Source organism: Podarcis vaucheri (genome assembly GCF_965113315.1).
Source record: "Podarcis vaucheri genome assembly, chromosome: 16".
NCBI classification, from domain to species: domain Eukaryota; kingdom Metazoa; phylum Chordata; class Lepidosauria; order Squamata; family Lacertidae; genus Podarcis; species Podarcis vaucheri.
In genome coordinates, this window is record NC_138754.1 from 14,501,294 (window position 1) to 14,529,129 (window position 27,836).

Consider the following 27,836-nt stretch of genomic DNA (forward strand, 5'->3'; position numbering starts at 1 on the left):
CGGGCGCAACATTTGGGGGGGCGCGTTTGGCCGGCCCTCCTAGAGGAAGCAGGAACCCCACTGTCCTCTGACCTCCTTCGAAGCCTGGCGGTAGGGCGGAGAGACCTTCTCCCCGCGCCAGCCTTCGGATGGCTGTCCTGAAGACTTGTGGTGGGGAAAGTGGCGTAGCGTGAGGGGTGCAGGGGGGGGCCTGCCACACCTGGCGCAACATCTGGGGGGGGCGCGGAAGAGACTCGAGTGCTAAAATCCACGGGTTAGGGGGCGCAAATTACTTGCCTTGCCCCGGGTGCTGAGAACCCACGCTACGCCACTGTCTGGGATGGCTGCTTTAGTTGAGATTCTTGTATTGCAGGGGGTTGAACTAGATCAGGGGTCAGCAAACTTTTTCAGCAGGGGGCCAGTCCACTGTCCCTCAGACCTTGTGGGGGGCTGGACTATATTTTGGGGGGAAAACAATGAACAAATTCCTGTGCCCCACAAATAACCCAGAGACGCATTTTAAATAAAAGGACACATTCTACTCGTGTAAAAACACACTGATTCCCGGACCATCCATGGGCTGGATTTAGAAGGTGATTGGGCCGGATCCAGCCCCCGGGCCTTAGTTTGCCTACCCATGAACTAGATGACCCAAGGGGGAAACCTTCCAACTACAATTCTATAATTCTATGCTGCTTTGCATGTTGTAGAGTATTGATTTTTTTTAAAAAAAAAACAACCAGTAAGTGAAACGGAGCTGGATAGACAAGTGATGGCAACTTTCATACACTAATATTTGGAGACAGGCCGTAGTTCAGTGGTGGAGTGCCTGCTTTGTATGCAGAGCTGTCTGGTTCATTCCCTGGTACCCTTTCCAAAACCCTGGACAGCGGCTGCCAGTCAGTGTGAGTAACACTGAGCTAGATGAACCAAAGGTTGTAACCAAGTACTTTCTTGTTCCCCTGTCCCTCTCACGGGATTTGTTAGCATATAACCATGAGGAAGAAGTGTTCTCCTGGTAACTCTGTGCTGCTTCGCCATGGACAGAACACATTTTTGTAGAGGCTTGTATAATGCAATATTTTATTTGGAGGAAATGGCAGGAATCAGCCCAGAGGCCATATCTACTGAACAACCAAGACATTTCCCTTTTTATATTCTTTACTGAAAGATTAAAAAGTACATAATTGCAAGTGCACAGTGTTAGATAAGACACAAAAGAAGAAGAAAAGATAGGACCCATGTAGAAAACAAACAAATCAAGTTATTGTGGTTAACCAGACCTTAACCTAATACAGTATTTATAAAAATGAATTCCAAATATCATTGAATTTGTCCATGGCAAGTCTATGTTTAGGATGACCTAAGCCATGTAGCTGCTGGATATGTAACAAGGATAACGCTTCTCTAAAACATATGTTTTCTACAATATTGATAAGTTTTTGGCAGAAGGTAGTAGGGACGATCAAAATGACTGTACAGAATGATCTCAAATTTGCAGAGGGAAATATGCTTTTGGATTATACATGGAACCTAACAAAGGGACAATATGAGTGGAATCTCCGTGCCCTTACTATGGCAAAAAGACAGGTTATTGATGAGCTGGAAGAATAAAAATGCAGCTCCCTTCAACGATTGGATTGAAGATACGTACAAACTCACTCCACATCAACGAGTTGCGTACAAACATGAACAATCAAGACATTTTAAAGCATAATCGCATGCCCACTTTCCAGAACATGCTCATGTACTTAAGGTGACCATGCGCGCTCAATAATAACACCACCCTTTGCTTCATAATCGACTGTTTCCCAATCAAACATGCCGTTTCCAGGAATATTGTCGTCAAGCAGGACGCGCTTCATTTCCTCCTGGGGCAGCACCCTCTTCCACATCCTCACGTCCAGCAGCTCTCCAACATAGGAGTCCTTGATGTCAAAGCCGCCCCCCATGTTGTCTTGATCTTGACCGAGCACAATCGATGAGTCTGCGCTGATGGAGTATCCTTTCTTCAGGCTCCTGGGTGGCAGACGTTTTCCGTTCACCCACAACCTCGCCAGCCCTGTGGCAGAATCCCAAGATGCACACAAAGTCTCTCTTTCAAGCGACTGTTTTTCTGGGGTCAAGAAGGTCACTGCTTCACCTCCTACATAGAAGCTGTATTGGTTGGGTTTGTGCTTGTAGATGATGATATCGTCGTGGCTGTTCCGGGTGGCATAAGAGAAAATGCTGTAAGCACGGGTCAGGTCCGTGTAATGTTTCAGGCACACGGTGAAGGCGGTCAACGGCTGCTTCGGGGAGGCCTTCAAAACCACATGGGCAGTATTCGATGCTTGCGCGAAAACGACTTGCTTCCCAGAGAGGCCTGAACCTGAAGGAAGAGGGAGGAGGAAGAGAGAATGTCACAGCTTTCTTCAAAACTTTTTTAAAAAGTTTTTTATTAACAATTTCAACATAACAAATTATCAAAACAAATCATCTTCATTATTCCCCTCTTTTTCCCCTCCCACCTCCCCAGCAAACCCTCCTTCCCTCAGCTCCTCTCTCTGATTTCTCAACCTATGTTAACCTCTGCATATTGTAAAATTGTATACATCCTTCTATTATATATCTAATATATTAACCCTCAGTAAATTTGTGTATGTTTATTCAAAACCTGCCAAGGAGTCCAGTTCATTTTGTTGTCTTTTTAGATAATTTATAAAAGGCTCCCATTCTTCCTTAAAGTCACAGTTGTCTTTGTCTCGCAGTTTGCATGTCAATTTTGCCAGTTCTGCATAGTTCATCAGTTTCTCTTGCCACTGTTCTTTTGTCGGGGTTTCCTCATTCTTCCATCCTTGTGCAATCAAGACTCTTGCCACTGTTGTCGCATACATAAATGAATTCTTTATAGCTTTCTTCAAAACTTTTCACCTGAGCAGGTGCGACAAAGGGGAGATGCTCAAGAGAGCCTCTCACTTCTCATTCGTTGCTCAGCTGCAACACAACAGCCCTGCAGTGCTGCCAGTGGGTTTTCTTCTCCTGTAGTTGCTGCTGCGACCCTCCTTACTCTTGCAGACCCAGATGGGAGGGGACTTGGCATGCACCAGGGCAATGACATGTAAACAGGTTCTGAGCCAGTGCCCCAGCGCTCCTCAGGTCAAACCCCCCTCCACCCAATGCTTATGTGGCTTATGTGTGTTTTCCAAGTGAAATGGTCCAGGCCCTGCTCCTCTCCTGTGTGAGTGTCTGAGGGCCCTGCTCCTTCCTGCCACTCACCACCTGGCCCAGGGCGGGGCCTGAAGCCTCACAGGGACTGCTGCGCTCTGCTGCCCAGGAGGACTCTCCTGTGTGAGTGTCTGAGGGCCCTGTTCCTTCCTGGCCCTCACCACCTGGCCCAGGGCGGGGCCTGACAGGCCTCACAGGGACGGTTGCTGTCACTGCTGCTGCAGCCCAGGGGGATCCGGAGGGGCGCAGAGTTCTTTTTAAAATGTTTTAAAATTTTCCTTTTCCTTTTTATTTTATTTTTTTGTATATGCGGGGATTGGGGTGGGATGGATGTTTAGCTGGGGATTTGTTTGATTTTGATGGATTTGTAATTTTTACAGTTTTTTATTTGTATTGTTTTTTGTTTTCTGGGGTTTTTTGGTTTTGTTTTTATTGTTTTAAGGTCTTATTTTGTTCTTAAGGGGAGGGGTCAGGGCTGCTGGGGAGTGGGTCCCAGCCAACAAAATGGCTGGGGCATGTTCCACAGAGGGGGATGCGCTGGGACAACCGATCTCAGTGATCACGGGTAGGAGGAGGAGTTACGCTAAGACCAGACCATGTCATTACAGAGGAGGCAGGTTTAGTTGTTGTCTGAGGACTATCTCTGCCTCCGGGTCTGGTCCTGACCGGATGGATACTAGAATCAGCAAGGAATACCCACATGACCTGAAGGTGCTGCTGTGCAATGCCAGGCCAATGATTCATAAGACCACTGCCATCCATGACTTGATCATGGATGGAGGATTTGACTTGGCATGTGTAACAGAGACTTGGTTGGGTGAAGCAGATGGGCCTGTTCTTGCCGCTGCTTGTCCACCAGGTTTCTCTTACGCACAGCAACCCAAGCCTTGTGGGCAGGGGGGGGGGGTTGCAGTGATTTTTAGGAAGTCATTAGTTTGCACCAGGCGTCCTATTGGGAAGACCCAGTTCTCTGAGTGCATGTTCTGGAAGTTGGGCAATAGGGGCAGTACAGGATTCCTTTTGGTGTACCGACCTCCCCGCTGCACCAAGGATTCCCTGCCCAAGCTGCTTCAGGTCGTGGTGGATGTTCTCCCGGAGACACCTAGTTTGGTTGTCCTAGGGGATTTTAATATCCATGCCGACATGACCTTACAAGGGGCTGCTCGGGACTTCTTGGAAAGCATGGCCTCCATGGGGCTGTCCCTGAATAAGTTTGGCCCAACCCATAGCCGCGGACATGCCTTGGACCTGGTGTTTACCTCCCTGGATGTTGGTGATCTGACACTAAGTAAAAGCAAAACGAAAGAAGTGCCATGGTCAGACCACTTCCTGGTGCAACTTGACTTCTCCGCGACCCTTCCCCTCTGCAGGGAGGTGGGACCGATTCGGATGGTCCGTCCCCGCCACTTAATGGATCCAAATGGTTTCCAGAGAGTGGTAGGGGATGCTTTATCCCATGTTGATGGCCTTTCAGCTGATTCCCTGATGGCCCGCTGGAATGTGGAGTTAACCAGGGCTATTGACTGTTTGGCTCCGAAGTGCCCTCTCCGATTGCATGGAGCCCGGACAGCCCCATGGTTTTCCACGGATCTGAGGGCAATGAAACTGGGAGGGGTGGCTAACACCCCAGACGACAGGATCACACTTCAAAACGACCTTGACAGATTAGAGAACTGGGCCAAAACAAACAAGATGAACTTTAACAGGGAGAAATGTAAAGTATTGCACTTGGGCAAAAAAAATGAGAGGCACAAATACAAGATGGGTGACATCTGGCTTGAGAGCAGTACATGTGAAAAGGATCTAGGAGTCTTGGTTGACCACAAACTTGACATGAGCCAACAGTGTGACGCGGCAGCTAAAAAAGCCAATGCAATTCTGGGCTGCATCAATAGGAGTATAGCATCTAGATCAAGGGAAGTAATAGTGCCACTGTATTCTGCTCTGGTCAGACCTCACCTGGAGTACTGTGTCCAGTTCTGGGCACCACAGTTCAAGAAGGACACTGACAAACTGGAACGTGTCCAGAGGAGGGCAACCAAAATGGTCAAAGGCCTGGAAACGATGCCTTATGAGGAACGGCTAAGGGAGCTGGGCATGTTTAGCCTGGAGAAGAGGAGGTTAAGGGGTGATATGATAGCCATGTTCAAATATATAAAAGGATGTCACATAGAGGAGGGAGAAAGGTTGTTTTCTGCTGCTCCAGAGAAGCGGACACGGAGCAATGGATCCAAACTACAAGAAAGAAGATTCCACCTAAACATTAGGAAGAACTTCCTGACATTAAGAGCTGTTCGACTGTGGAATTTGCTGCCAAGGAGTGTGGTGGAGTCTCCTACTTTGGAGGTCTTTAAGCAGAGGCTTGACAACCATACGTCAGGAGTGCTCTGATGGTGTTTCCTGCTTGGCAGGGGGTTGGACTCGATGGCCCTTGTGGTCTCTTCCAATTCTATGATTCTAAGTGGGGAAATGGCTTTTGTTAAGAACGAATATACCCGTGAAAACAACATACGAAAATGAACTACAGTATATTATTAGAAAGTGCTTGCAAGCACGTGGGCGTCCGTCCAAACTATATACTGAAATGCGTTTCTTAGAAGAAGCTACCTTTTAAGATGCTGAAAGATTGCTGCGTTGAACTAGTTGGTCCCTTTCAACTCTACGATTCTGATTTGCACGAGGATTTATTTTTTTTTTAAAGGGGGGAAATGCAAAAAAAAAATGCTGCAGAAATGTGGGAGAACCGAATTGAAGATTGGTAGGGGGGGTGTAAAATGAAAGGCCGAAACTGGCAATCCTTTCCTGGGGAACGAACTCCCTTTTCGAGTCGGACGTGCCCGCCAGGACCCGCTGAAGGCGGACGAGGCTTGCGGAGGAGAGTCCAAAGCGCGCTGGAGGGCGCAGGAGGCGGCGCTGGGCTGGGCGCGACCCGGGAGTGGATGCGCCTGGGCGGGGCGCAGGAGGGCGGCTGCTCCGCGGGACGGAAGGAAGGAAGGGCGGACGGCTGTGCTGCTCATGGCTGGCGAGGAGCGGGGCCCGGCGCGGCTGGCGCTGCCTTCTTTGCCCGGGGCGCCCCGGGAGCGGCTCCACTTGCTCCCCTGCGCGGTCCGGCACGACGGCGCCGCTGCGGTGCGGCGGTACTTCGCGCCGGCCATTCGACGGCCCGGAGAACCGGACGGTGAGCGAAGCAGGAGGAGAGTGGGATGCAGACCCCTTGGGCAGCCGGTTATGGGGCACTAAGGCCCCACTGGATCGAGAGGGACTTTTATCTGTCCGGGTGGACTTGGGGAAGGGGGTAGGATTTGCTCTGCAAGGCGGGAGAGAAATGGCTCAGAATCCGAACTCGGGGCCCCGTCGAACTCAGTGCAGTCTTGTATCTCGAAGTCGGCCTGGTCTGCGGACACACCATATCTGCTTAAAGCACGTTTTCCCACCCCACCACCCAAAATAATAATAATAATTAAAAAAAAGAATTCTGGGCAGTGTAGTTTTAGCCCTCACAAAGTTATAATTCCCAGCATCCCTTAACAAACTACAGTGCCCATAATTCTCCGAGGGGAAAAGAGTGTGCTTTAAAGAAACTTTGTGTAGTCTCCACCCTGGAGTGGATTGCGCTGCGAGGGGGTGGTGCTGCTTGAAGTAAATGGGGCAGGGGAGACGATGCAAGGGGGTTACCTTGGCAGGCTCAGACTTCCGAGTGCAGTAATGGACCACCAGGGAGGGCATGGGAGAGGGTGGACGGGGGAGAAGAGGACTGGGTTCCTGCACCTTTGATTGCACAATATCTGCCTAAATTCCCTCTTCTGGACAGCTATGAAAGGCGCAGGAGCCCTGAATCCCTTGTCCATCTAGAACAAACAAAGGTGCTTTCTACCAGAAAAGACCGCTTAGCCCATCTAGGTCAATGTTGTCTACACTGGCTGGCAGTGATTCTCCAGCGCCTCAGGCAGGATGTTCCTACCCTAGAGATGCCAGGGATTGAACCTACAACCTTCTGCATGCAAAGCACGAGCTCTGACCACTGAGCTCTGGCCCTTCTGCGCTGCTTAGGTATTTAATGTTGTTGTATTACACACCCTGGAAGAGTGTGTATGGAATCCAGTAATAACGTATTTATTTATTTAGAAGGCTTGGTGTGTTTTTACCAAAATAAAAATTATCACAAGAAAAACGACACCATAGACATGAGGAGATTTCACCCCTCCCATACCCAAGAATCTCCTGATGATCTCCTGATGGTCTCTGCTGACTCTCCAGAGAGGAGGAGGCGTGTCCTGCCTATTTACTTATTCTTCCCAGCAACATATCTGTGTGTGTGAGAGAGTCAGTCAGTCAGTCAGTGTATCGGAGAAAGTGAGAGTGTTGGAGATCCTAGAGATAAGATTGCTGCTAAGTGCAGCTGCAGACTCTCAGTGTAGCATTGATTTATGCTTAGAATATTCAGCTCTGTATATGGTTTTGTATCATAGTTGTAGTTACAGAATAAAAGGAAGATATTCTACAGAGCTGCTCTGAGTGGTTTATACTCTGCAAGACTCTGCAAAACTCTGCTGCGCAACGACTGTATTATTGAGACAGTGAATCCGGTGCTCTCAGCTCTAAGCTGTGAGTCCACAGCACTGTGACCTGTTCCTGTGAGAACGGAGGTCTCTGGCGGTGCTTCCCAGCTCGCCTAGCCCAGTCGGGGTTGAGGTGCATGAGTCCAGTTGGTGCACTGGCTCTAGGGCGATGCTGACAAGACATGCCTCCTATAAGTAACAGAATTGCTCAGGTGGCGTTTCCTGCCTTCAAGGCTAGACCTTCCTTGGTCTTGTTCCCCAAGTTGAACGAGGATCTCAATTCAACCCCAAGGCTTTGCTGGCTGCCATAACTGCCAGTCTTCAACATCCTCTGAGGTCTTCTGGGGCTGATCAGCTCCAAGTCCCTCAACCTATCATGGAAGCAAGCCTTCCCTTACTGACGGCCGGTGCTGCGATTTGGAGTAGCCTTTGTGGCATAAGAGTTTTGTGACCCAAAACATTCCTCGATCACAGCTGCTGACACCGGGCCCTCTCCCCCACACCCATTATATTAACGATAAAATAATATGCTAAAAGAATAAACTAACCGTCACTCTAGAAGCCTGTCAGAAATTTGCTCATTTCCCTCTCTCTTTCCTTCCCTAGTTTCACAATATATTGTGATAAAACAACAATATTGACTATGTTAGAACAGAGTGGCTGGGGAAACCCAGCCAGATGGGTGGGGTATAAATAAATTATTATTATTATTATTAGGAGCAAAAACACATGAGTTTTGCATGCAGGTGGTTCTAGGAGGGATTTCCAGTTTAAAGGGACTGGAGAGCAGGTGGGGAAAGCCTGGAAAGCCCAGACTGAGAATCTATGTTTGTTTGTTTTTGTCCTCTGTCACCCTGCGTTGCCCAGCAGAGGCATCCGTATCCTTCCGTGGGCGGAGCCTAAAAGGGAAGGAAGTCCTCGTACCTGAGGGCTACATGGGGCTGGTCCTGGAGGAAGATGATGCAGCTTTGCAGGTGAGTTGTTGGGTGGGTGGAGCCTGGAGAGGGGAGGGTTAATCCCCGGATCCCCATTGACTGTCCCTTCTTTCCTACAGGAGCGGCAGGTGCGGGTGAAGTCTACCTTTGAGTCACTCACTGTCTGGAACCTGGAGCAGGCCCCCAACAGCAGTGATGAGATCCTCATGTCCTTACAATGGCCAAAGATTGCTGAAGGGGTGCGTATCTTATTTATAAAGGGGCAGGGAAGCTCAGGGTGGGCGTCTCCACTTGGAAGCATACCTTCAGGCCCTTTCTGTAAATTTTGGTATTATTCCTGTAAGTCACGGAAAGGAGCTGGGTATGGTTAGGGTGAAGATGTGAGAGCTGGGTATCTAACAGTCTTCATGTAGTATCTGCAGATGGCTCTTGTGTTTGTTTTGCTTTTCTTTCTTATGTTGTATTTTATTGTGCCCCAAAGAATTCAGATCGTAATACCGTAAAATAAATTTTAAAATGCAATCAAAAATCAGTATATTTAATGCAGACACACTGGAGAGCACCTGAAAGTTTGCGGACTGGTTTGGGAACCCGTTCCAAATTTCTGGATTTCCTGTGGCAATTAAGAGCTGGGTTGGGGAGCACTTAGCCCTCCAGTGCTGTTGGACTCACTATCAGCCCCTGGCAGCCTGGCCAATGGTCAAGGATGATGGGAGTGGTAGTCCAACAGCACCTAAAGGGCCACAGGTTCCCTAGCCTTGATCTCCAGGGTCCCCTCCAGCTCTGATTCCATAGGGCAAATACTTTAAAAACATGCTTCTGGAGAAACAGACGCTCCAGTAAACATTGGCCTTATTGTGCATTTTGGGAGGTGAGGGTTTTGGTGCTGTTCCCTCCCCACCCATAATCTGTGGCAGGGGGCGGCAAAGGCAGGAAACACGCACAGCACCAAAATCAAATAGGGTGAAGCTGAATAAGTGCAGGGCTGCATTGGTAGAGTTTGACACTGATGCTGCCTTGCTCAGCCTAGCAGCTTTCTTGCCTTGACTCCTCTCTGAGAGTGGCTTAATTCTGCAGTTCCTCCTCTCCGACTAGAAACACCGTCTCTTCTACGTTGTTAGGGACGGTGTCTGGTCAGACCGACTCTTACGTGCATCTTGTAGACAGGAATGTGGCTGTAGCAGGTGGGGAAACCATAGCCCTGCAGCTGCTGTGAGACTCTGACTCCCATCAACCTCAACCAGTGGTCAGGGATGGAGATGAGAGTTGTAGCCCAGTAACTTCTGCTGGGAGGCTGCTGGTTCCCCATCCCTCCTCAAAAGGATCCTTTTTGTTCCCTTGTAGATCCATTCTCCTGTGGCTGATGAAGAATGAGATGGGAGCTTGTGACTGCTGGTGACATGGAAGTAAAAAAACAACAACAGGCTGCACTTCGAACTCTGTATTGGATTTTTTTGGGGTGGGGGTGGGGCTAAGGAGTCCTTTTTCTGCAGGCCTCTCATTTTCAGATTGGATGCTGTTGCTAACTCAGCCCCACCAACGTGCAGATCTGTGCTTTCCTTGCATTCAGCCTTTTCTTTTACAGTATTACTATTCAAGTGGAACTTTGCTTTCGATCTTGGTCTATCTCTGCAATATTTTTTTTTAAAGCAAGTTTTTGTGGGCTCACTCCTCACCAAAGTGACTTTTGAGAATGTGCTCTATCAAGTCAAAGGATCCTGCTGCCACACCTGGTTCTGGTGGTTTCCCTCAACTACATAGATAAGACCATGTCAACACTGCTTTAATTCCCACGCTTTCTGTCTCCCAGGAAAATCTTGCAACTCCAGAGTTTTGGACACCCCTATCTTTTCACAGAGCTGTAGTTCCTACAGTTCCTCAGGAAGAGCGCCATGGTAGTGGAAATGGATTTTAAACACACTTAGTTTGTATTGCAAAGACTCAGCTTTGAAAACCCCTTACAAGGTAAAGTGATTGTGGCTCCTTATATGGCATATACTTACACCACAGCTCACCAGCAACCCCAAATCCTGGGAACTATAGTTGCAATTCCCGTAATAAACGTAACGTTTCCAGAATTCTTTAAATGTATAATGTGTACGCAGCCATCGCTTCAACTGCTTCAGGCTGTAGTGGCTCTGGCCTATAAGCCTTTTCCTTCTCAGGCTCCCATTTTCTTGTCTGAGGGTCTTGGTTTTGTGAAAAAGCAATACCATATCCAGAAAAAAGATGTACACACACATGCCATTTAAAAACCCATTTTGTTAATTTATTCTGAGCACAGAAGGTGGGTGGGGTTTGCTTTTTTTTAAGGCTGCTCCTCCGGTTCATGAAAACTCTGGTTTTGGGGAAAGGGAGCGAGAGAGCGAGACTGTCTTACCGTATGCTAACCTATAACAGATTCTTTCCACACTTTCACCCCTGTGGATGCTGCTGCAGCCTCAGGCGGTATGGGAGAGAGCAGCTTTCTAGAGCTGCCCTCCAGCTTCTCCACCCAAGGAAGCATCTGCACAATTCCAGCCTCGAAAGAAGGAGGCAGCAACAACAACAGTTTCTCTGCCTGCAGCTGAAACGCAGCAGAAAGCAGCTGCCCTTCAACTGCCTTTGTCAAGCTCCAAACTTTGATTTGTGATGGTGGTTTTATATTTATATATATAAATAAATATCCGGTCCCAAAAAAAAGGGGGGGGTGGGGGACAGCTTGGGTAGCTTGGTCTGTGCTTTTTCCACTTCTGTACACAACCGCTCAGCGAGGGATCCAAAAAGTCTTATATACAAACAAGCAGGCAAGTCCAGGGCACGTGAGGCCCAGGTAACAACACGCCAAGAGGTCTGGCTGGCTGACGGTGCCTGCTTTGATAGCTGACTGGAAAATGTCTTCGAAAGAGCGCATGGTCACCTTGCCTGATCCCCACTGTCACAGAAAGTGAGGAGGAGGGTGGACGTCCTGCAAGCAGCTGGTCCTTACTCAGGTGCGCAGGCCTCACCACTTTCCTCTTTTGCTCCAGTCCTTTGGGGTGAAGTGCAGACACTTGGAGTCAATGCGCAGGATTCGCTTCAGCATGGCACGCTCATGTCCGTCCACGATGTCCTCGGAGAGTGTCAGGATATACTGGCCCTAGAAAGGAGATGTGTTTTGGTTCTGTTAATTTTAAACAAAGATTCTAGTCCTCGTGACGGGGATACGGCTATACTTGAAACACTGCTCACTCCCACCACTTCTGTAGCCACCATGGTTCAGCTCCTGAAATCCTGCATATTAAATACCTCTTCTGTGTTCCTGGCGCTTTTTGTGACAAGAGGTAAATCTGACGTGGCGGAGAACCACAGACAGCCAAGGGCTGCAGCATCTCCCTGCCCATCCCTTTCCACGGAATCTTCTCAGGAAAAATGAGTCTTGTCTTTAAAAATGCCTGAAAGCAGGCCACAGTTCTAGCTGGTTTATCTTGAGGGGAAGGAACACGTTTCCTCTGCTGCCCCCATTACTGCAGGTGGGGACAACTGAAGCCAACAAGCTGTATCACTTTCTAGTGCTGCAACTCCCTACCCCACAAGGAATTTCTGCAGTTTCTAGTCTTCCCTGTAATGCTATTGCCCCTACCCCCACAAAAAACCCTCATACCTGTTACCCTATAGCAGCCTTCTCCAAATTGGTAAGCTACATATATTACTGGACTCCCAACTCTCATCTTCCCTGACCATTAGCCATGCTAGCAGGGGCTGATGGGAGTTGGAGTCCAAAATAGATGGAGGCCATGGGTTCAGCAAAGGCTGCCTTGCACAGCTCCTCTACTCCTGGCCATGCCACTGCAAAGACAGCAGCAGAAGCAGAGCAAGTTATGCAAAACTGCATAGACAAACTGCAAGAACCTTAGCACATCACCGTCTGTTGTTTTTATCCCTCCATCAGCCGAACACAAACAAAATTCACATGCAGACACATCCATCCCAAGATAGTGTGTCCTCCATGCAGAGCTGGTTCATGTTACTATAACACTTCCCTCCTTCAGGATGAATTCAGCCCAAAGGTGGGGAACCTGAGGCCCTCTAGCAGTTGTTGGGACTTCCAAGTTCCATCAGCCCTGACCATGGGGCTAGACTTGCTGGAGCTGATAGTAGTTAGGAATCTAACAGCACCTGGGTGCAGGAGACTTAATTCCCCATTTGTGATCCCCATCTGTGTCTTTGTCTGCTGGGAGCTCTAGGGAACCCCTAAATTGGGAGCCCAAACTTGCCCATTAAGCTCCAAAGTGGTGCCTAGAAATGTTGGGAGTCTTGCTGTTGCAGAGCAAATTGCATGGCCATTCATTCAGGCATGCTACCTTGTAGTAGTTGATGAGGTTGAGGTATTGCAGTGTCGAGATGACATCCTCCTTCTTGATGCTTGTGATTTCGCTGATCTCACTGGAAACAAGGAGAAGAAATACTGAGTGCAATCCAAAATAAAGAAGGGCCAGTGAAAGAGGGAGGCCAGTCTTACAACCTTAGCATGCACCTCAGGTAGTGAAGTGGGCCACCTTATTATTTCTAATCAGTTTTTTAATTGAAAGTTTTCAACATAGAATACAATAAAAGCCAAACTAATCTGAATAAATATAAAACAGACCAAAAAGATAGAAAAAAGAGAAGAAGAAGAAGAAGAAGAGGAGGAGGAGTTTGGATTTGATATCCCGCCTTTCACTCCCCTTCAGGAGTCTCAAAGCGGCTAACAAAGAAATACAAAGCCCTCTATTAAGGCTGCATCTTAACCCCTATTTCAAATGAAAGTGAGCTCTCCCAGCTCCTATCTGGGAGCTTCTCCCGATGGACTTTTTTTTCTTGTTTTTTGTCACATGAGGTTAGGAAGTCACAGGTTATGTGCTAGTGCAGGCATCCCCAAACTCTGCCCTCCAGCTGTTTTGGGACTACAATTCCCATCATCCCTGACCACTGGTGCTGTTAGCTAGGGATGATGGGAGTTGTAGTCCCAAAACAGCTGGAGGGCAGCGTTTGGGGATGCCTGTGCTAGTGGCTACACACAAAAACACACACAGAGGGCTAATTTACGTGGAAATGACCTCACACACCATTGTCTCCCCATCACAGCTCCCTCCCCCCTCCAGCTATTTGGCAAGTTGAGGGGAACATGATTTTCTGGGCACCCACCGCATGGTGTCTTCTCCACCCCATGCAAAAAATTAAGCAGCGAGGGGTTGCCATCAGCACTGCTAAGGGCCGCACTGAAGGCCTTCCCAAGGGCCTCATGCAGCCCAGAGGCTGCCCACAGGGGTTTCAGTAGTGAACTTTCATTACTTGGACCTCACTTGATAGTGATCTGTGGACGCTCTCCGGTCTCCGATTTGAGGTTCATGAGGATCTCGAGGATGGTCTGGGACCAGTAGCTGCGGTAGGACAGGAGCCCCAGGTCTGAGAGAGGCTTCTCTGGCGTGCCTGTCTTCCCTTCCACCTTGGACAGCTCATAGCCTTGAGGGGAAAGAGTGAGGCAGCTTGAGGGGGGCTGTGAGAAGATCCCAGTGCACAAGAAAGAACAATGTGGCAGATGGAAGAGATGACTAAATCAGGGAAAGTTCTACCTATTTGTCTCAAGCCGCGGAGTTTAAAATGAGGGCCAAGAGGCGCCCTCGACGCAAATTTTAAAAAAGTGAATTTTCATAAATAATGAAAATACAGCACTCGACTGGTGGAACTGGGAATCGGCAGGATTAGAAATCTTTCCCACAATGTGAAATTGGGACTGCCTACTCCATGGAACAAGCACTTTCTAAAATAAGGAGCATTTCCTAGCTGGGAGACCTGATAAAATAGGATATAACTTTAAGTGTCTTAATATGCGGCTAGCAAACATCACAGCAACCTCAAACAGGCTGTTGTTTATAGCAGCGCTCCCCAACCAGGTGCCCTCCTTGGCCTGCCCCAGCTAGATTTTCTCCCCACAACCCATGGTCACCAACAGTCATGTGGAAAGGATCCTGTGGTGTTTTTGATATGTTAATATTTCTAATATATTTTTAAAATATGTCATTGTATTACTTGTAAGCCACTTTTGTAGGATTTCTATCCTGCAAGTAAATAAATCTATGTAATACATAGATAAAGCAAGCATAACTCTGTGGCTTTGTTTGTTTTAATAAGCAACTGAGTCGTCACAGCAGGATCTTCATACCAAACTACCAAAAGTGCAAGTAAAAGACTACTTAGACAACACATCTAGGGTGGGGGGTGGGGGAAGGTGCTGAAGTTTGGGCTTTGAAGGTTACTCAAGATGAGGGAGCTACACAGCTGTGGGGCAGCTGTGGGGCAGCCCCACAAGTGCTCTTCCCCATGTTTGCACATGACAATCTAAACATGATGCACAGATGAGGGCACCTCTAGGGCCTTGATGTGTCAGGGAAGAGACTGTCTCCTGAAAATGTCAGGAATGGTTGGGCCAAATACAGAAAAACAACCTCTGGGGATATAGGAGGGTTTGATTCAACAACCTGCTAAGATTCAAATGGAGGATTGAAAATGGAAAGACTCCACTTACTGAACTCAATCAGCAACTTTCCGTAGCCCCGTCTCTGGTAAGGGGGCAGGGTCAGGATACAGGCCACGTTGTAGTCCTCCGTAGATTCTTTCTCCTGCACGTAGTGGCAAAACAAGCAGCATGTTAATTTTCACTGGAGGAGCTGTTCCAGCCCTTCCAAAACTGACTCTCCCCAGGATCCCTGACATTGGCATGACAGGAGATTTCCCCTCTCTCTGTCCCTTGTCAAGAGGAAGCTGTTTAGGTTTGAACACAACTAGCATAATGGCGATTGCATTAGGACAGTGCCCATTCTTTGGTTTCATAACTGTTGCAAAATTCATTAACAGTAGGCCCTCAGCTTTTATTCTATAAACTAAGTTTCCAGTCCTTATGGCTGCAAGGAAAGCCTTGAAAACAGAAAATGTAATGCCTAATGAAATATCAGAAGGCAGAGACGGACTGAGCTGGACAGGTCTCCAGTGCTCTGTGTAGATCCTCACAGCCAACTTGCTCCACAGATAACATTAGGCTGTTGCTATCAACTCTCCCCCTAACTTCTTTCTCCTTGCTAAATAATAATAATAATAATAATAATAATAATAATAATAATAATAATAATAAATCTTTATTCTCAGAGGCAGGACAAAACATAAAAGGATGAGGATGATAAATATCAATACAGGTTGGCCCCTGGACACATTTGCAAAGCAGAGACATTATTGTGAGCATTCCACAAAATTTCACTGGGGCTAAAAAGAATAGCATTCAGTTAGGTAAAACTCTCAGCTCCTGGTGGAAACTTCAGATCCAATTCAATCGGAACTGTAACTAATTTAAGAACCTGATGATATTAAATGTATTTGAAATAGACAAATGAATTTTACACATACAGCATGCAAATTAATATTACATTAACACATTATCAATTTAGAAATTCTTAAAATCTATCCGATGTATGCGTACATTAATTTTGCAACATTACCTTGGAGAAGTACCCAACAATGTGGAAGCCTTTGCTGTCGTACTCTGTCATTACGTAGAAGAGGAAGGGATCTGTGTCATAGTAGAGGGTCTTGTGGTCCAGGAAGCACTTTGCCAGGAGGCAGAGGTTTTGCGAGTAGCTCTGAAAAGAGATATGGAAAGGGTGAACAAGCACGTCCTTGAGAAAGGAGGGCCTGAGATTCATCTCTAGCAGCGAAAGGTTGTGGGGCAAGACTGGACTGGAGGGGGAGGGAAATCACAAACCATTTCAAATATGAGGCTATGAGCATTTCCCCCTCTCAGCTTCACATACGGTGTCTAGAAACCCAGTGCTTCTTCCTCCAGGGAATTTAAAATGCGTTTTTCCCAGTTCCAAGGAGAGGGAAATTCGTGTGGGATGCTCACTCCATTACATCTCCGGAAAAACAAGGAAGCAAGTGGAGGGGAGAGAAGACAAACCCAGAAGTTTCACTTCCAAACACCCCTCCCCAAGCACTGAGCACATGACCTTTGCTTTTGGATCAGTTTCAAGACTTTTAAAACATGCCTGCCTTACAATGTGGGGATGAACCTCCACCCTATCTGCCCACCCACACAGAGACAACTGGATTGGATTGTTTCCCTCCCTTCTATTCTGTCCCAAGACTTGTCAATCCATACATCTGGATTCTGGGAGGAAATGGAGGAAAGGAAACGAGCACACAAAGAAAAGACTTTTGCAGTGAAGGACTGAAAATGCCAATTTTGCATTGCTTCTCTGCCATTGTGAATGTCTTGTCGTACCAGATGGTACACCCATCTGCCTTGCCTATCAGTTCAGACCACACGTTATGTGACTCAGTTTTGTACCTTTTTCGCATTTGGGTGGGTGGCGGGAGCAGGCAGCAGGGAGGGCCAAATTTACTGTTGCTTGCAGAAGGCCCAAGGTTCAATCCCTGGCACCTTCTGTTAAAAGGAACAGGTGGAAGGGGACAGGGAAGACCCTGGAGAACCACAGCCAGTCAGAGGAGAGAGGGTACTGGACAGGATGAAGAAACCACCTGCTCTGGCATTTGGAAGTTTGTAGCTTTACAGGGAGAGACTGTAGTTCAATGATGGGGAAACTGTTTTGCATGTAGAAAGTCTTGTGTTTAATTCTTGGTTTCTCCAATTAGGAGGAGGAAAGATTTCTCTGTTTTGAGTTGCTGGAGAGCTGTTGCCAGTCAGAGCAGACATCACTGGGCTGAGTCAGGTGTGGAGAAACCGTGGTCTCCAGAAGTTCCTAGATGGCAACCCCCACAGCGGCTGAAGCAGTTGGGAGTTGTAATCCAACAACATCTGAAGGGCAACAGTTTCTCCCCACCCCTGCACTAGATGAAGCAGTCCCAACTTTGTGTGTGTGTGTGTGTGTGTGTGTGTGTGTGTGGTGGATGAGACGTCTGCCGCCACCAGTGCGCTCTCCATCCCCATCTCCCAAAACAAAGCCCCAGCAATCATTGTGGAATCAGCTTTCCTAGAATCCCTGTTTCATCTGTGCCCAATAACTGCTCTTGCCTTGTTCTTCCGCCCATCGATCTCAAAGAAGGAGATCGTCCCTTTGCGGTAGATTTCGTTCCCTGGCGGATGCCTCAAGTCACACTTTGTCTGCAAAACAGAAGGATCACAGGCTGAACTCTCGCAAGCAAAATCAAACCTTTCTGGGTCCTTGTGATTCTAGGAATTGCATTTGGGGGGCAGGGACATAGGACAGGACAGGGCAGACTGGAGGGCGTGGGGAGGTAAAAGCTCAAGATCCTACAGAGCTGCAGCCCCTTACCAGGCTCCAGCACACACTAGGGATTTTTGTCTGGAACCAATGATACTGCTCTCTAACAAAGTTAACTGTTCCCAGAGTAAATGCCAGGTGGAGGGTGGGGAATCAAGAATCTAACCTTTAGTGGAGCACACACACAGGGAAATGAGTGTTGCGTCTTCCCTCTCTGGAAGTCCAGCAAGGGGCTCAAGAGTTCTCCCCCATGTTTTACACAATTGGATGGTGCAAAGTAAGCACACACAGTTATCATTTCAATACTGACTCTGGGTTATACAAACTTTTACTGAAACAGGAACCAAACCGGCAGCTCGGTTTAAGATTAGCATGGAGCCAGGACACAGGTTGGGGCAAAGAGGATGATACCTGGCACAGAATATGGGTGAAGCCCCCTCTCCGCTCTGTTTCAGCAAAATATAAAGAACTGTCCTTAAAAGTGATTCACGAACTGGTACAGAACTCCCAGAGGCCTGTTACTCATTCATATTTGCATTTATGGTCTCTGGCTTTTAAAGAAATCAATACAATTTTGAATTGTTTTCTTATCCCTTCTGCCCAGCTTGCACCATTACCTATTTTTGAGGAAGCTGGTCTTAGTATACATAATAAAGAGCTAATTGCTCATTTTGAGATGGCTGCTAGAGCCACAATGGCTCGTTTCTAGAGAGTTCCAAACAGAGCCAATACTTCTTTTTCGTATTCCAAAGTTTGGGAACTTGCTTTATTATAAAAGCTGACCAACAAACTATGCATTTCCAGGGGACAATGTAAAAAGGATAGATTTTTGGATAGATTTGTAGGGGTTTGGTTTGATTATATTACAGTGGTACCTCAGGTTAAGAACTTAATTCATTCTGGAGGTCCATTCTTAACCTGAAACTGTTCTTAACCTGAGGTACCACTTTAGCTAATGGGGCCTCCCAGCACCGCCGTGACGCAATTTCTGTTCTCGTCCTGAAGCAAAGTTCTTAACCCGAGATACTATTTTTGGGTTAGCAGAGTCTGTAACCTGAAGCGTCTGTAACCTGAGGTACAACTGTACTAATGTCAACAAGGAAGAACACTGCCTGCTACCTCCCGCTGCTTCTCAATGGATTTGGTTGATTCAAAAATATATGATACTGTTCCTCTTTAAGATTCATCCAACCCAAGACAGTAATGGGTTTTATTTTATTCTATGTTTAAAAGTGTACTCTTGTTTTATTTCTGTTGTATCAGCCTGATTTGTATTTTTTGTCGTCACTGTTGTCAGCACAATATATAAAATAAATAACTATATTGACCCCCCAGGTGATTGTAGGAGCTTTCTGAGATTCTGAGTTGCACAGAACTGATGCAATCAGGCGGCTTGAGGAGCAAAACTGCTCCAAGTCCTGCTTCTCGTATAAAATACCTCAGGGGCATGTAGAAAACTAGCCTGCAAGGGTGAAGAAGCAAGCTTTCCCTCCAGTATGTTCCCATAGGGGTGTACTCAAACAAGCCCTATCTCATCTGGAGACGTTTTGCCAATCAAATCTTCTGAATGCACAAACTGGCACGATGGGCATGTGTAGCCTGCAAGGCTGTGACAGAGATGTGACGGTAGGCAGACCTGTCCTCCAATAGGCAGGAGAAGACCAACAGGTCTACTAGACTCAATAGGTTTAACCTCCTGGAGGCTGCGTCAGGCAGAAATCCCAGGCTAGCATCAGGTCTACCAACCCAGGGCAATGGGTCTGCAGAGATCAGTAGATCCCCATCAACAGGTCTGCTGAGCCCAACAGTCTCCAGGCATGTCCGACAGCCAGTCGGGACGGTAGACCTGCCTGGCCTCTGACTCTGCAGGAGCAGGCACAGTATGGCATTGGGCTTACCTGCTATAACAAGTCAGACTGGGCATTAGGTCTACCCAGGCCAGAGACCAGGTCTACCAACCCAGGAAGATAGACCTGGCGTCTTGAGAAACTGGCGGGTCTGAGCAACTCAGGGTGTTGTTAGACCTGGTTAGGCTGGCCTCAACTAGAGCCAGGGCCTTCTCGGCTGCGGCTCCAAACTGGTGGAATGCTCTGTCACAAGAGACTAGGGCCCTGTGGGACTTGACATCTTTCTGCAGGGCCTGCAAGACAGAGTTGTTCCGCCAGGCCTTTGGTCAGGGCGCAGCCTGACTCCCTCCTCTGGCAACCTGCACAGAATTTTGCTTAATTGGTTGCCATCAATTTGATTTAATTAATTTTTATAATGAAATATTTTTAGATTGTGTGATTATTTGACTGATTATTTGATTGTTGTTAGCCGCCCTGAGCCCGGCTTCGGCTGGGGAGGGCGGGATATAAATAAAATTTATTATTATTATTATTATTATTATCCCAACGGTGGCCAGCATGCAGTCTCGGGCAGCCGCTAGGTGTTGGCGACAAAGAGCTGGCTGGGAAACAGAGCAATCCAGGCCGGCAGACTTTGGGTCCTGGATGACAGGCTGCCCAAACTGGGCCCTGGGACTTACCAGGTGCCTCTGGAGACATTTGAGGCTCTTGACGTACTTAAGGCAAAACTCGCAGAGGTAGAGGACGGGGAGGGTGGTGAGCTCCTGTGGGTAAGGCGAGAAGTACCAAGGCTTCAGGCGGTGACGCCCCAGTTCAATGCACTCAATGTTTTTCATGCGCGTGATGATGTCATCGTGGCTGCGGTCCGAGACCAGACTGCCTGTCATGCGTGGGGCTGAGGGGATGCCGTCAGAGCTGTCCTGGGAGTCCTGCTCACAAAAACCGGGGGGAGGCGGGAGATTCTGGATGAACGAGGAAGAGCCGCACATTCCTTCTTCCAGGCTGGTGCCCCCCTGGGAAGCAGGCTGGCAGGCACTACCCCAAGCCCTGGCACTTACCTCATCAGTGCCAAGGCAATTGGATTTCCTCTTCCTGCCAGGCTGGGCAGCGACCGCTCGGCGTGCGGAGCCATTCTGGAAGACAAAAACGGGGTCAAGGAGGATGTCAGAGAGAGCGGGGGAAAGTCACTGCCCAGGCACTCCCTCCCCCTCCAGCTCATGCAGGAAAGTATTAAAAGGCGCCTCAAAAAGAGCTCCAGAAGACTCACTGAGGGACAGAAGCTACAGCAAGAGGGAAAGAGGGAGGAAGTTTTTGCACCCTGAGGTGACTCACCCATCCAGGCAACTTTTTGGGGGCCGCCCGTGGCGGGCAGGGCCAGGAGAAAACATGGGCGGAGGAACAATGGTTAACTTACTTATACGTTCCTCTCCATCCTGGCACCCAAGAAGCAGTATGAGAATTCAAGGAGACATTCTAGCCAAGCAAAAATAGTCAAGGAGGATGCAAGCCAGGTTGGTGAAAGGGTTCTAAGGGTAATACAAAGAGGTCTGGAGGGCTGCTAAAGAGGAAGGCAACACATGCATCCCCGCTCTTTAGGTCACAAACCTATTTGGCTTGGGAGGTATATTTATTTTTGGGAGGTGTATCTGTTTATTGTAGCTCATCTTCCTCTTCAGAGGTCAGTGTGGTGTTCTCAGGCAGGCCTACATTCCAGACCCTGCCCTGCTTAGTTTCAGACCGGTGCCATGTGTTCTGTGGGCCAACGGCCCACATTGGAGCATGAATAAAATCCAGCCGCCCTCCCAAAGGAAAAGCTAAAATTCCACACCGTCTGCTTGGGTCTCAGGCACACACACCCATCCCCTTGTGCTGTTCTGTAAGTTGAGGTCAAAATCAAATGTGGGTTTGCACAAAGGCAAGGATTCAGATTTGGTTTCCTCGTTAAGAAAACGCAAACTCCAGCCTTTCACCAACCTCTGTTTGAGTAGCTGGAGGAGCAGCTTCTGCATCCTGGGTGTTTGTGGAGACACTCACAGGCTGCTCTTCAGAACCTGGCTCTCTCTTCCTCCACAACCCCCAACAGGCACAATCCCTTACCTAGACCCATTCGTCCAACAAGAACCACTGGAGGTGGGTGCGGAGTGGCTTACCTGGGGGAACACTGATGCTTGTGTTGTCTCTGTTGGGGTGGGGATGGGGGTTGCTGGAGAAACTACTTCCACTTTCCTCTTCTGGAAGAGACAGAAACAAAGCAAGTTATTTCTGGGGCTGCCCATCCCCTTCAACAGCCACTGATACGCTTCCAAACACATTTCCATGTGCCCACTCAGTTCCAAGCAGAGATCCCCACTTGCATGTCCCATAGCAAAAAAACATGGTGACTTTGACCCACAGCCCACACGGGGATTGGGCCTTGCAGGGAAGGTCATACAGGGGTTATGGCTCAAGTTCATCTGCTTTGGGCCCTTCATAATCAATCAAACCCACTGGTCCATCTAGCTCATTACTGTCTACACTGATTGGCAGCAGCTCTCCAGGGTTTCAAAAAGGGAGGCATTCCCAGTTTTACTTGAAGATGCTGGGGATTGAACCTGGGAACTTCTGCACACAAAGCAAGTGCTCTATCACTGAGCTCTGACTCTTCTGAACATTTACAGAGATTACTTGTCCCCCATCCTTGGGGACTCAGATCTGCTTTGTACAGCAATCTTCTGCAGTCAATGGAGCATGTATGGCTGTCCCAATCCCACATCTGGGGGGGAGGGGAACCTTCCACAATGGAAGGTCTGCTTGTATGCTCACAACAGCTTTCCCCCCACCTCTGGTATCAGAGACTTTTACACAAAGACACCTTAGGTGCAGGGTGTGTTTTAATGGGTTTGCAGGCAGACACATCACAGAGAAAGAGAGAGTCCATTTAAAAAGGACAGCTGCAAGTAAAACGCCCCCACCCAACATTTAAACTACGATTCAAATCTCTAACTTGCTTAACAGCGAGGCTGTGAAGCAAGGAACCTGGGGCCGAATGAAGTGACTGTAGCAGCTAAGCTGGTTTCAAACCAAATAAAATTTCCAGGGCACTTAGTCAGCAATAAATGGAAGTCTGAGTAGTATTTTTAGTGGGGCTCCACGGTCATTCACAGGCTCCAGACCCTGAGCGACACTCAAGAGCTTAGTTCAATCAGTAATGTGGTTCTGAATGCCAATGTGCACAGGGCACTGTACTGGAGGCTTGATTTGAACCCGTTCTTTATTTCTTTGGTGTTTTTCCTGTCGGGGGTCACCTGCACTACTCTTCTTTGACTCGGGAGGGAAGAGAGTGCCCTCAAGATGAAGGCCAGAATGCCCCCGGGCTCCTCCCTTGGAGGCCTCCCTTGCCAGCCCAGACCTTGCCCAACCCCGCCCAGCTTGTGCGGCCTCTTGAGAACGTGCCGGGTAGACAAAAGACACAAAAGGAGCGAGCCGGGGCGGCCGAGCGCCGGTTCGTACCGTTGAGCGATGGTTTGGCTGGACGCAGGAGCTGGAGGAGAGGGGTTGGTCGGGCGAGCCGGGGACGGCCTCCCTCTCTTTAGGTAGGTTAAAACGGAGGGTTATCTGCACCGGAATGGGAAGGGTTTTACCGCTGGATGGAGTTGCGGCTGGTTGTAGAGACAGATCCAAGGTCTTCCTCTGAGTGGGGGAGGAAGAGGGGTGTTACCAACACATGGGAGGGAGGGGCAAGGGGCGGCACTGCCGCTCTGGGGAAGGGTGCAGGGACCACCATCCCCACATGCTGCAGGCTGGGCAGCACAATAAAAGGACAAAAGGGACAAGACCGGAAGAAAACCACCAATGCTTCCAAAGGCCTCGTTCCTTATAAAGTCTCTGTCCTTGACCCAAAGAGACCTGGGGGAATGGGACGGGGAATCAACCCCAATGCTAATAAAAGCACTCTCTTCCCCAGGTCCAGACTAACACCACCACCCACCGATCCCTTGCCAGATCACATCCTCCCAAAGCCGCCCTTCCCCTCCCCCCCCCCAGGGCCCACATTTCCTCCTACCACGTCACGTTCCGGAGAGCTGGGCCGTGATCCAGGCAGCCCATTCTTGGTGGGTGTCTTCGCTTCCTTTTTGGGGAACTGTATCTTCTTCAAATCCAACCGGTCATGAGTCACCCATTCATCCAGACGCTTGTTAACTGCATGGTTCAAGGCAAGGGATAATTTTCCCACCCCCATCTTTAAGGAGGAATGAGATGATGATAAAAGCAGGGCTCTGGATCGCTATCTAGCCAGCAGCAAGCCCTGTTACATCCCACTATCTTTCTAGGCAGTGCCCCAAGCTTCTGCCTGTCTTCCCACCTGCTTGTTTACAGTAGCTGCCAGCTGTCTACTTTTGGTGACCAGATTTCATTACGTACATATACACATCAAAAGCAAAAACAGGTCCCAAGGGCTGGAATGAAGAGTCCATGCCTTTTGACTAATCTTGGTAGTCACATCCCAACAGGGGAAGGATGGAGTCTTGTTTTTGGCCCAATACTGAGTTTCAAAAGCATTCTCAGATGTCCCCAAAGTGAAGAATGAAGTCAGCAACAATCAACTCCATTAGGACTGGTTCTGATGTTCAGGACAGATGGAAAGGAAGTTTACCCATGCATTCACACACCCCTGCTTAGCATGCTGGTTCTGCTGTGAGCTCTATGGGCAGTCTGCTGCAGAACCTGTGGCCCTCCTGATGTTGTTAGATAACAACGATAATCAGCCCCGGTCACTGGCCAAGCTCGCCAGGGTGGAGCCAAGCTGGCTGGGAGTTGGACTCCAGGTTCCCCATTCCTGCTCTGGGAAAAGGCTGGTCTACTTCCCCATTTAAGTGGGTAGACCAGTTTTAATTACTGGATAGAAATTAAAAAATATTCTGCTTTCAATTTCTAAGTATCTTGTGTATGTTTCTATAACCTTTTGCCTTCCCAGACGTTCTTCATCATTCCTATCTGGAAAAGCCCATTTTATGATTTCATCCTGCCCACCCTCCAAATGGATTTGTCCCCATCTACTCACAGTCAATGTAGTGAACGTAGAAAAGTTTTCGGCCGCTGATGTCCTTGACGCTAAGTATTTCAGCCAGTGCTGTTGAAAGAAAGAAATATATTATCTAAGAGAATGTGGAGGGAGGGAGAGAGAGAGGAGACCACTTTGTGGACCTCTGAAAAGGCTACTACTAAAAGTGTCAGGAAGACTCTCTTATTTGGGATTCCTGCGATGGGCCTGAATATTTTATTTAGAGTTTAGTTTTAACGCTCTAGTCTGCCACAAGGATCTCTGTAAAAAAATTCTCACAATCAATGTTCTTAATCTGTGAAATGTGAGTATTAAGAACTAATGTGAGCCCAGACACAAAAAACTCAGGTTCAAATCCTGGTTGTAAGTCTAGATGGCTGAGGGCACTACTCTTTCTTAACTCAATTTATCTTTTCAGATATGAATAATAGGTAAGAGTGCTGTAAAGAAACTCTAGCCCTGACCTGCACTGCCAGTAATCAATGTCATGGATGTATCCAAATACCAGATTCTGTTACTGGAACTCATCACTGACAGAAGATTGACAAATAATGGGTAGGATAAGGGCAAAGATACAAAACAGTTTAGAATATGATTTTGCCACAGATACTTGGACTTCCTTTTGTACATGGAGAACAAAGTGTGTTTCGTTCTGCAATACCTTTAATCATAAAGTCATCAAAACCTGTTGAGATTAATAAATTCCACTCGCTCCTTTCCTCCACTGGATTCTCCCCAAATTCCCAGAGACCTCTAGACTCCTTGACATCTTGATTGTGGTGGAACTCAAAACCGCACTAGCCTCCAATGAATTAAGTAGAACATATTTCTGAGATGGCATAGGTAAGACTGTGCTGTTGGTCCCACCTCATCTTGGCCCATATTTACAGTTATACCAGGCCTTTTATCCAAGGAGCTCAAGGCGATACATACAGGTCTCCCTTCTCTATTTTCGTCTAAACAATCCTGGAAAGTAGACTGGACAAGTGTTCTTCGCCAGATTTTGCCTAAACTATCACTCCCATCACTCCTGTCCACCAGCCAAGCTTGACAACCAGATTTGGAGGGCTGAAGGTTCTCCACACCTGGACCAAGATTACAACTGAGCCCAATTCAATCCCTAAGTGTTATAGGCAGATGAGGATTTGAATCTGAGCCTCCCCATGTACCACACTCCAATACACTGCAGGATGCTCTTTCGCAGCCTGACCTTAGACCTGACACCCCTGCGGTGCTGGCCCTCAGCCTCACCATCCTCTTTGGCTCCACCTTCTTGTCCATGCTAACCCTCCCCAAGGTTCATTGGTAACAGATATCATTTCCCCCACAAGGTGAGAGGTCTCCCCTCTGGGCCATGATGACAGCTGGCCCCGCCCCTTGAGCCTCCGCCCCGCCCCTCACTCACGCCACTCGTCCTCGTTTTCCTGGTTACGGCGCAGCACAGGGAGGCGACACCCCTCGGTCACTTCCTCCTGCAGGAGTTAGAGAGAGATTAGCAGAGGGGCCAGCAAGCCCAACCAGACCCCCACCCCGCAATCCCCGGCTCTCAACTCACCACCTCCGCCATCTTGGACCCTCGCCGTTAGCCGGGGCCTTCTCTTCCGGCATCTACCAAACAGCGGGTGGTGGGGGAGAAAGGAAGCGATCGCTTCCGGTGTGCTCCAGATGACAACTTCCTATTTTGCTTTGATCCTTCTATAGGCTTCTTTCTGAACTCTATGGTCGTAGTATCACGTGACGAGGACAGCCCGCTAGAGCCCGCAGCAGAGAAAGGGAAATGATGCTAGTTCAAGTCGTCACAGCGACAGGCGTTGGTGTCACGTGATGGTCTAGGAAGTGACGCTAAAACGCTTGCAACGTGACCTGGCAGCCCTCCCAGAAAACGGAAGTTGTCATTTTTGTTGTTGTAATCTGTGTAGTATGAGCATTTATGACTTGGCAGTTAACCGACTCTGTCCCCCTTTATTTAATTCATTACGTTTATATACTGCCTTTCTGCCAAGATACCAAAGCAAATTTTGTAAGATATCAGACTGGAGATATGCTGAGAATTTTGCAATAATAATAATAATAATAATTTAATAATAATAATAATAATAATTTTTATTTATACCCCGCCCTCCCCAGCCAAGGCTGGGCTCAGAGCGGCTTACAAGCAATAATAAAAACAAGTTAAATGATTACAACTTATAAACAAAATTAAAAATACAACATTAAAATATTGAAACATTAAAATATTAAAATGTAGCCTCATCACAGGAGGAGAAGGAAAAGAAAGAGAGGGAGGGAATCAAATTGGCTCCAAGCCAAAGGCCAGGTGGAACAACTCTGTCTTACAGGCCCTGCGGAAAGAAATCAGATCCTGCAGGGCCCTGGTCTCATGAGGCAGAGCGTTCCACCAGACCGGAGCCAGAGTTGAAAAGGCCCTGGCTCTGGTTGAAGCCAATCTAACTTCCTTAGGGCCCGGGACCACTAGGGTGTTGCTTTTTATGGACCTTGAGGCTCTCCGTGGGGCATACCGGGAGAGGCGGTCCCGTAGGTACGAGGGTCCTAGGCCGTGAAGGGCTTTAAAGGTCAAAAGCAGCACCTTAAATCTGACCCTGTACTCCACCGGGAGCCAGTGCAGCTTGAAAAGCACTGGGTGAATATGCTCCCATGGCAGAGACCCCGTGAGGAGCCTCGCTGCAGCATTCTGCACCCGTTGGAGTTTCTGGGACAGCTTCAAGGGCAGCCCCGCGTAGAGCGAATTACAGTAGTCAAGCCTGGAGATGACCGTCGCATGGATCACTGTGACCAGGTCAGGGTGGGAAAGGTAAGGGACCAACTGCTTGATGCGGCGAAGGTGGAAAAATGTCGCCTTGGCTGTTGCTGTAACTTGCGCCTCCATGGAAACGGAGGCGTCAAGGATTACACCCAAACTCTTAACGGAAGGCAATGGCACTAATTGGGCCCCCGCAAGAGAAGGGAGTTGGTCCCTCATCCCCATGCCATCCCGACCCAGCCATAGGACCTCTGTCTTTGAAGGATTTAGTTTC

The 27,836-nt window shown here is 48.3% G+C and overlaps 2 protein-coding genes and 1 pseudogene across 7 annotated transcripts; 1 reads left to right on the plus strand and 2 right to left on the minus strand.

The window, feature by feature from the left end:
* Positions 1-1,122: 1,122 nt before the first annotated feature.
* On the minus strand, positions 1,123-2,381 carry LOC309520883 (C-reactive protein pseudogene; annotated as a pseudogene). Its single transcript has one exon. The product of its transcript is annotated as a C-reactive protein pseudogene (transcript).
* Positions 2,382-6,146: 3,765 nt separating this feature from the next.
* RNASEH2C (ribonuclease H2 subunit C) lies at positions 6,147-10,758 on the plus strand. 2 transcript variants are annotated; one of them, XM_082202698.1, is made up of 4 exons: positions 6,147-6,364; positions 8,613-8,719; positions 8,800-8,919; positions 10,025-10,758. In XM_082202698.1, exons 1-4 carry the CDS (start codon positions 6,202-6,204, stop codon positions 10,052-10,054), a joined length of 420 nt encoding a protein of 139 aa, XP_082058824.1. In that variant the 5' UTR covers positions 6,147-6,201; the 3' UTR covers positions 10,055-10,758. The 2 variants fall into 2 exon arrangements, with proteins under 2 accessions (XP_082058824.1, XP_082058825.1); XM_082202699.1 differs by having other exon boundaries at positions 8,616-8,719.
* Positions 10,759-10,927: 169 nt separating this feature from the next.
* KAT5 (lysine acetyltransferase 5) lies at positions 10,928-26,498 on the minus strand. 4 transcript variants are annotated; one of them, XM_082202695.1, is made up of 14 exons: positions 26,357-26,497; positions 26,207-26,273; positions 24,802-24,870; positions 23,803-23,939; positions 23,250-23,429; positions 21,911-21,991; positions 20,819-20,893; positions 20,441-20,689; positions 17,703-17,792; positions 16,171-16,311; positions 15,207-15,300; positions 13,984-14,143; positions 13,003-13,084; positions 10,928-11,798 (listed from the first exon to the last, which is right to left on the minus strand). In XM_082202695.1, the coding sequence occupies exons 1-14, from the start codon at positions 26,366-26,368 to the stop codon at positions 11,664-11,666; spliced, it is 1,572 nt and encodes a 523-aa protein (XP_082058821.1). In that variant the 5' UTR covers positions 26,369-26,497; the 3' UTR covers positions 10,928-11,663. The 4 variants fall into 4 exon arrangements, with proteins under 4 accessions (XP_082058821.1, XP_082058823.1, XP_082058820.1 ...); XM_082202697.1 differs by lacking the exon at positions 23,250-23,429; XM_082202694.1 differs by having other exon boundaries at positions 20,441-20,893.
* Between the last annotated feature and the right edge of the window lie 1,338 nt (positions 26,499-27,836).

Excerpts from the sequence above, each read along its gene's own strand:
- RNASEH2C (XM_082202698.1), top strand. The coding sequence starts at position 6,202 with ATGGCTGGCGAGGAGCGGGGCCCGGCGCGGCTGGCGCTGCCTTCTTTG. Across the intron at positions 6,365-8,612 it reads ACGGCCCGGAGAACCGGACG|CAGAGGCATCCGTATCCTTC; the intron begins GTGAGCGAAGCA and ends TGCGTTGCCCAG. Across the intron at positions 8,920-10,024 it reads GGCCAAAGATTGCTGAAGGG|ATCCATTCTCCTGTGGCTGA; the intron begins GTGCGTATCTTA and ends GTTCCCTTGTAG.
- KAT5 (XM_082202694.1), bottom strand. Across the intron at positions 23,940-24,801 it reads CTACGTTCACTACATTGACT|TTAACAAGCGTCTGGATGAA; the intron begins GTGAGTAGATGG and ends TGAACCATGCAG. Across the intron at positions 11,799-13,002 it reads ACCTCATCAACTACTACAAG|GGCCAGTATATCCTGACACT; the intron begins GTAGCATGCCTG and ends TCTCCTTTCTAG.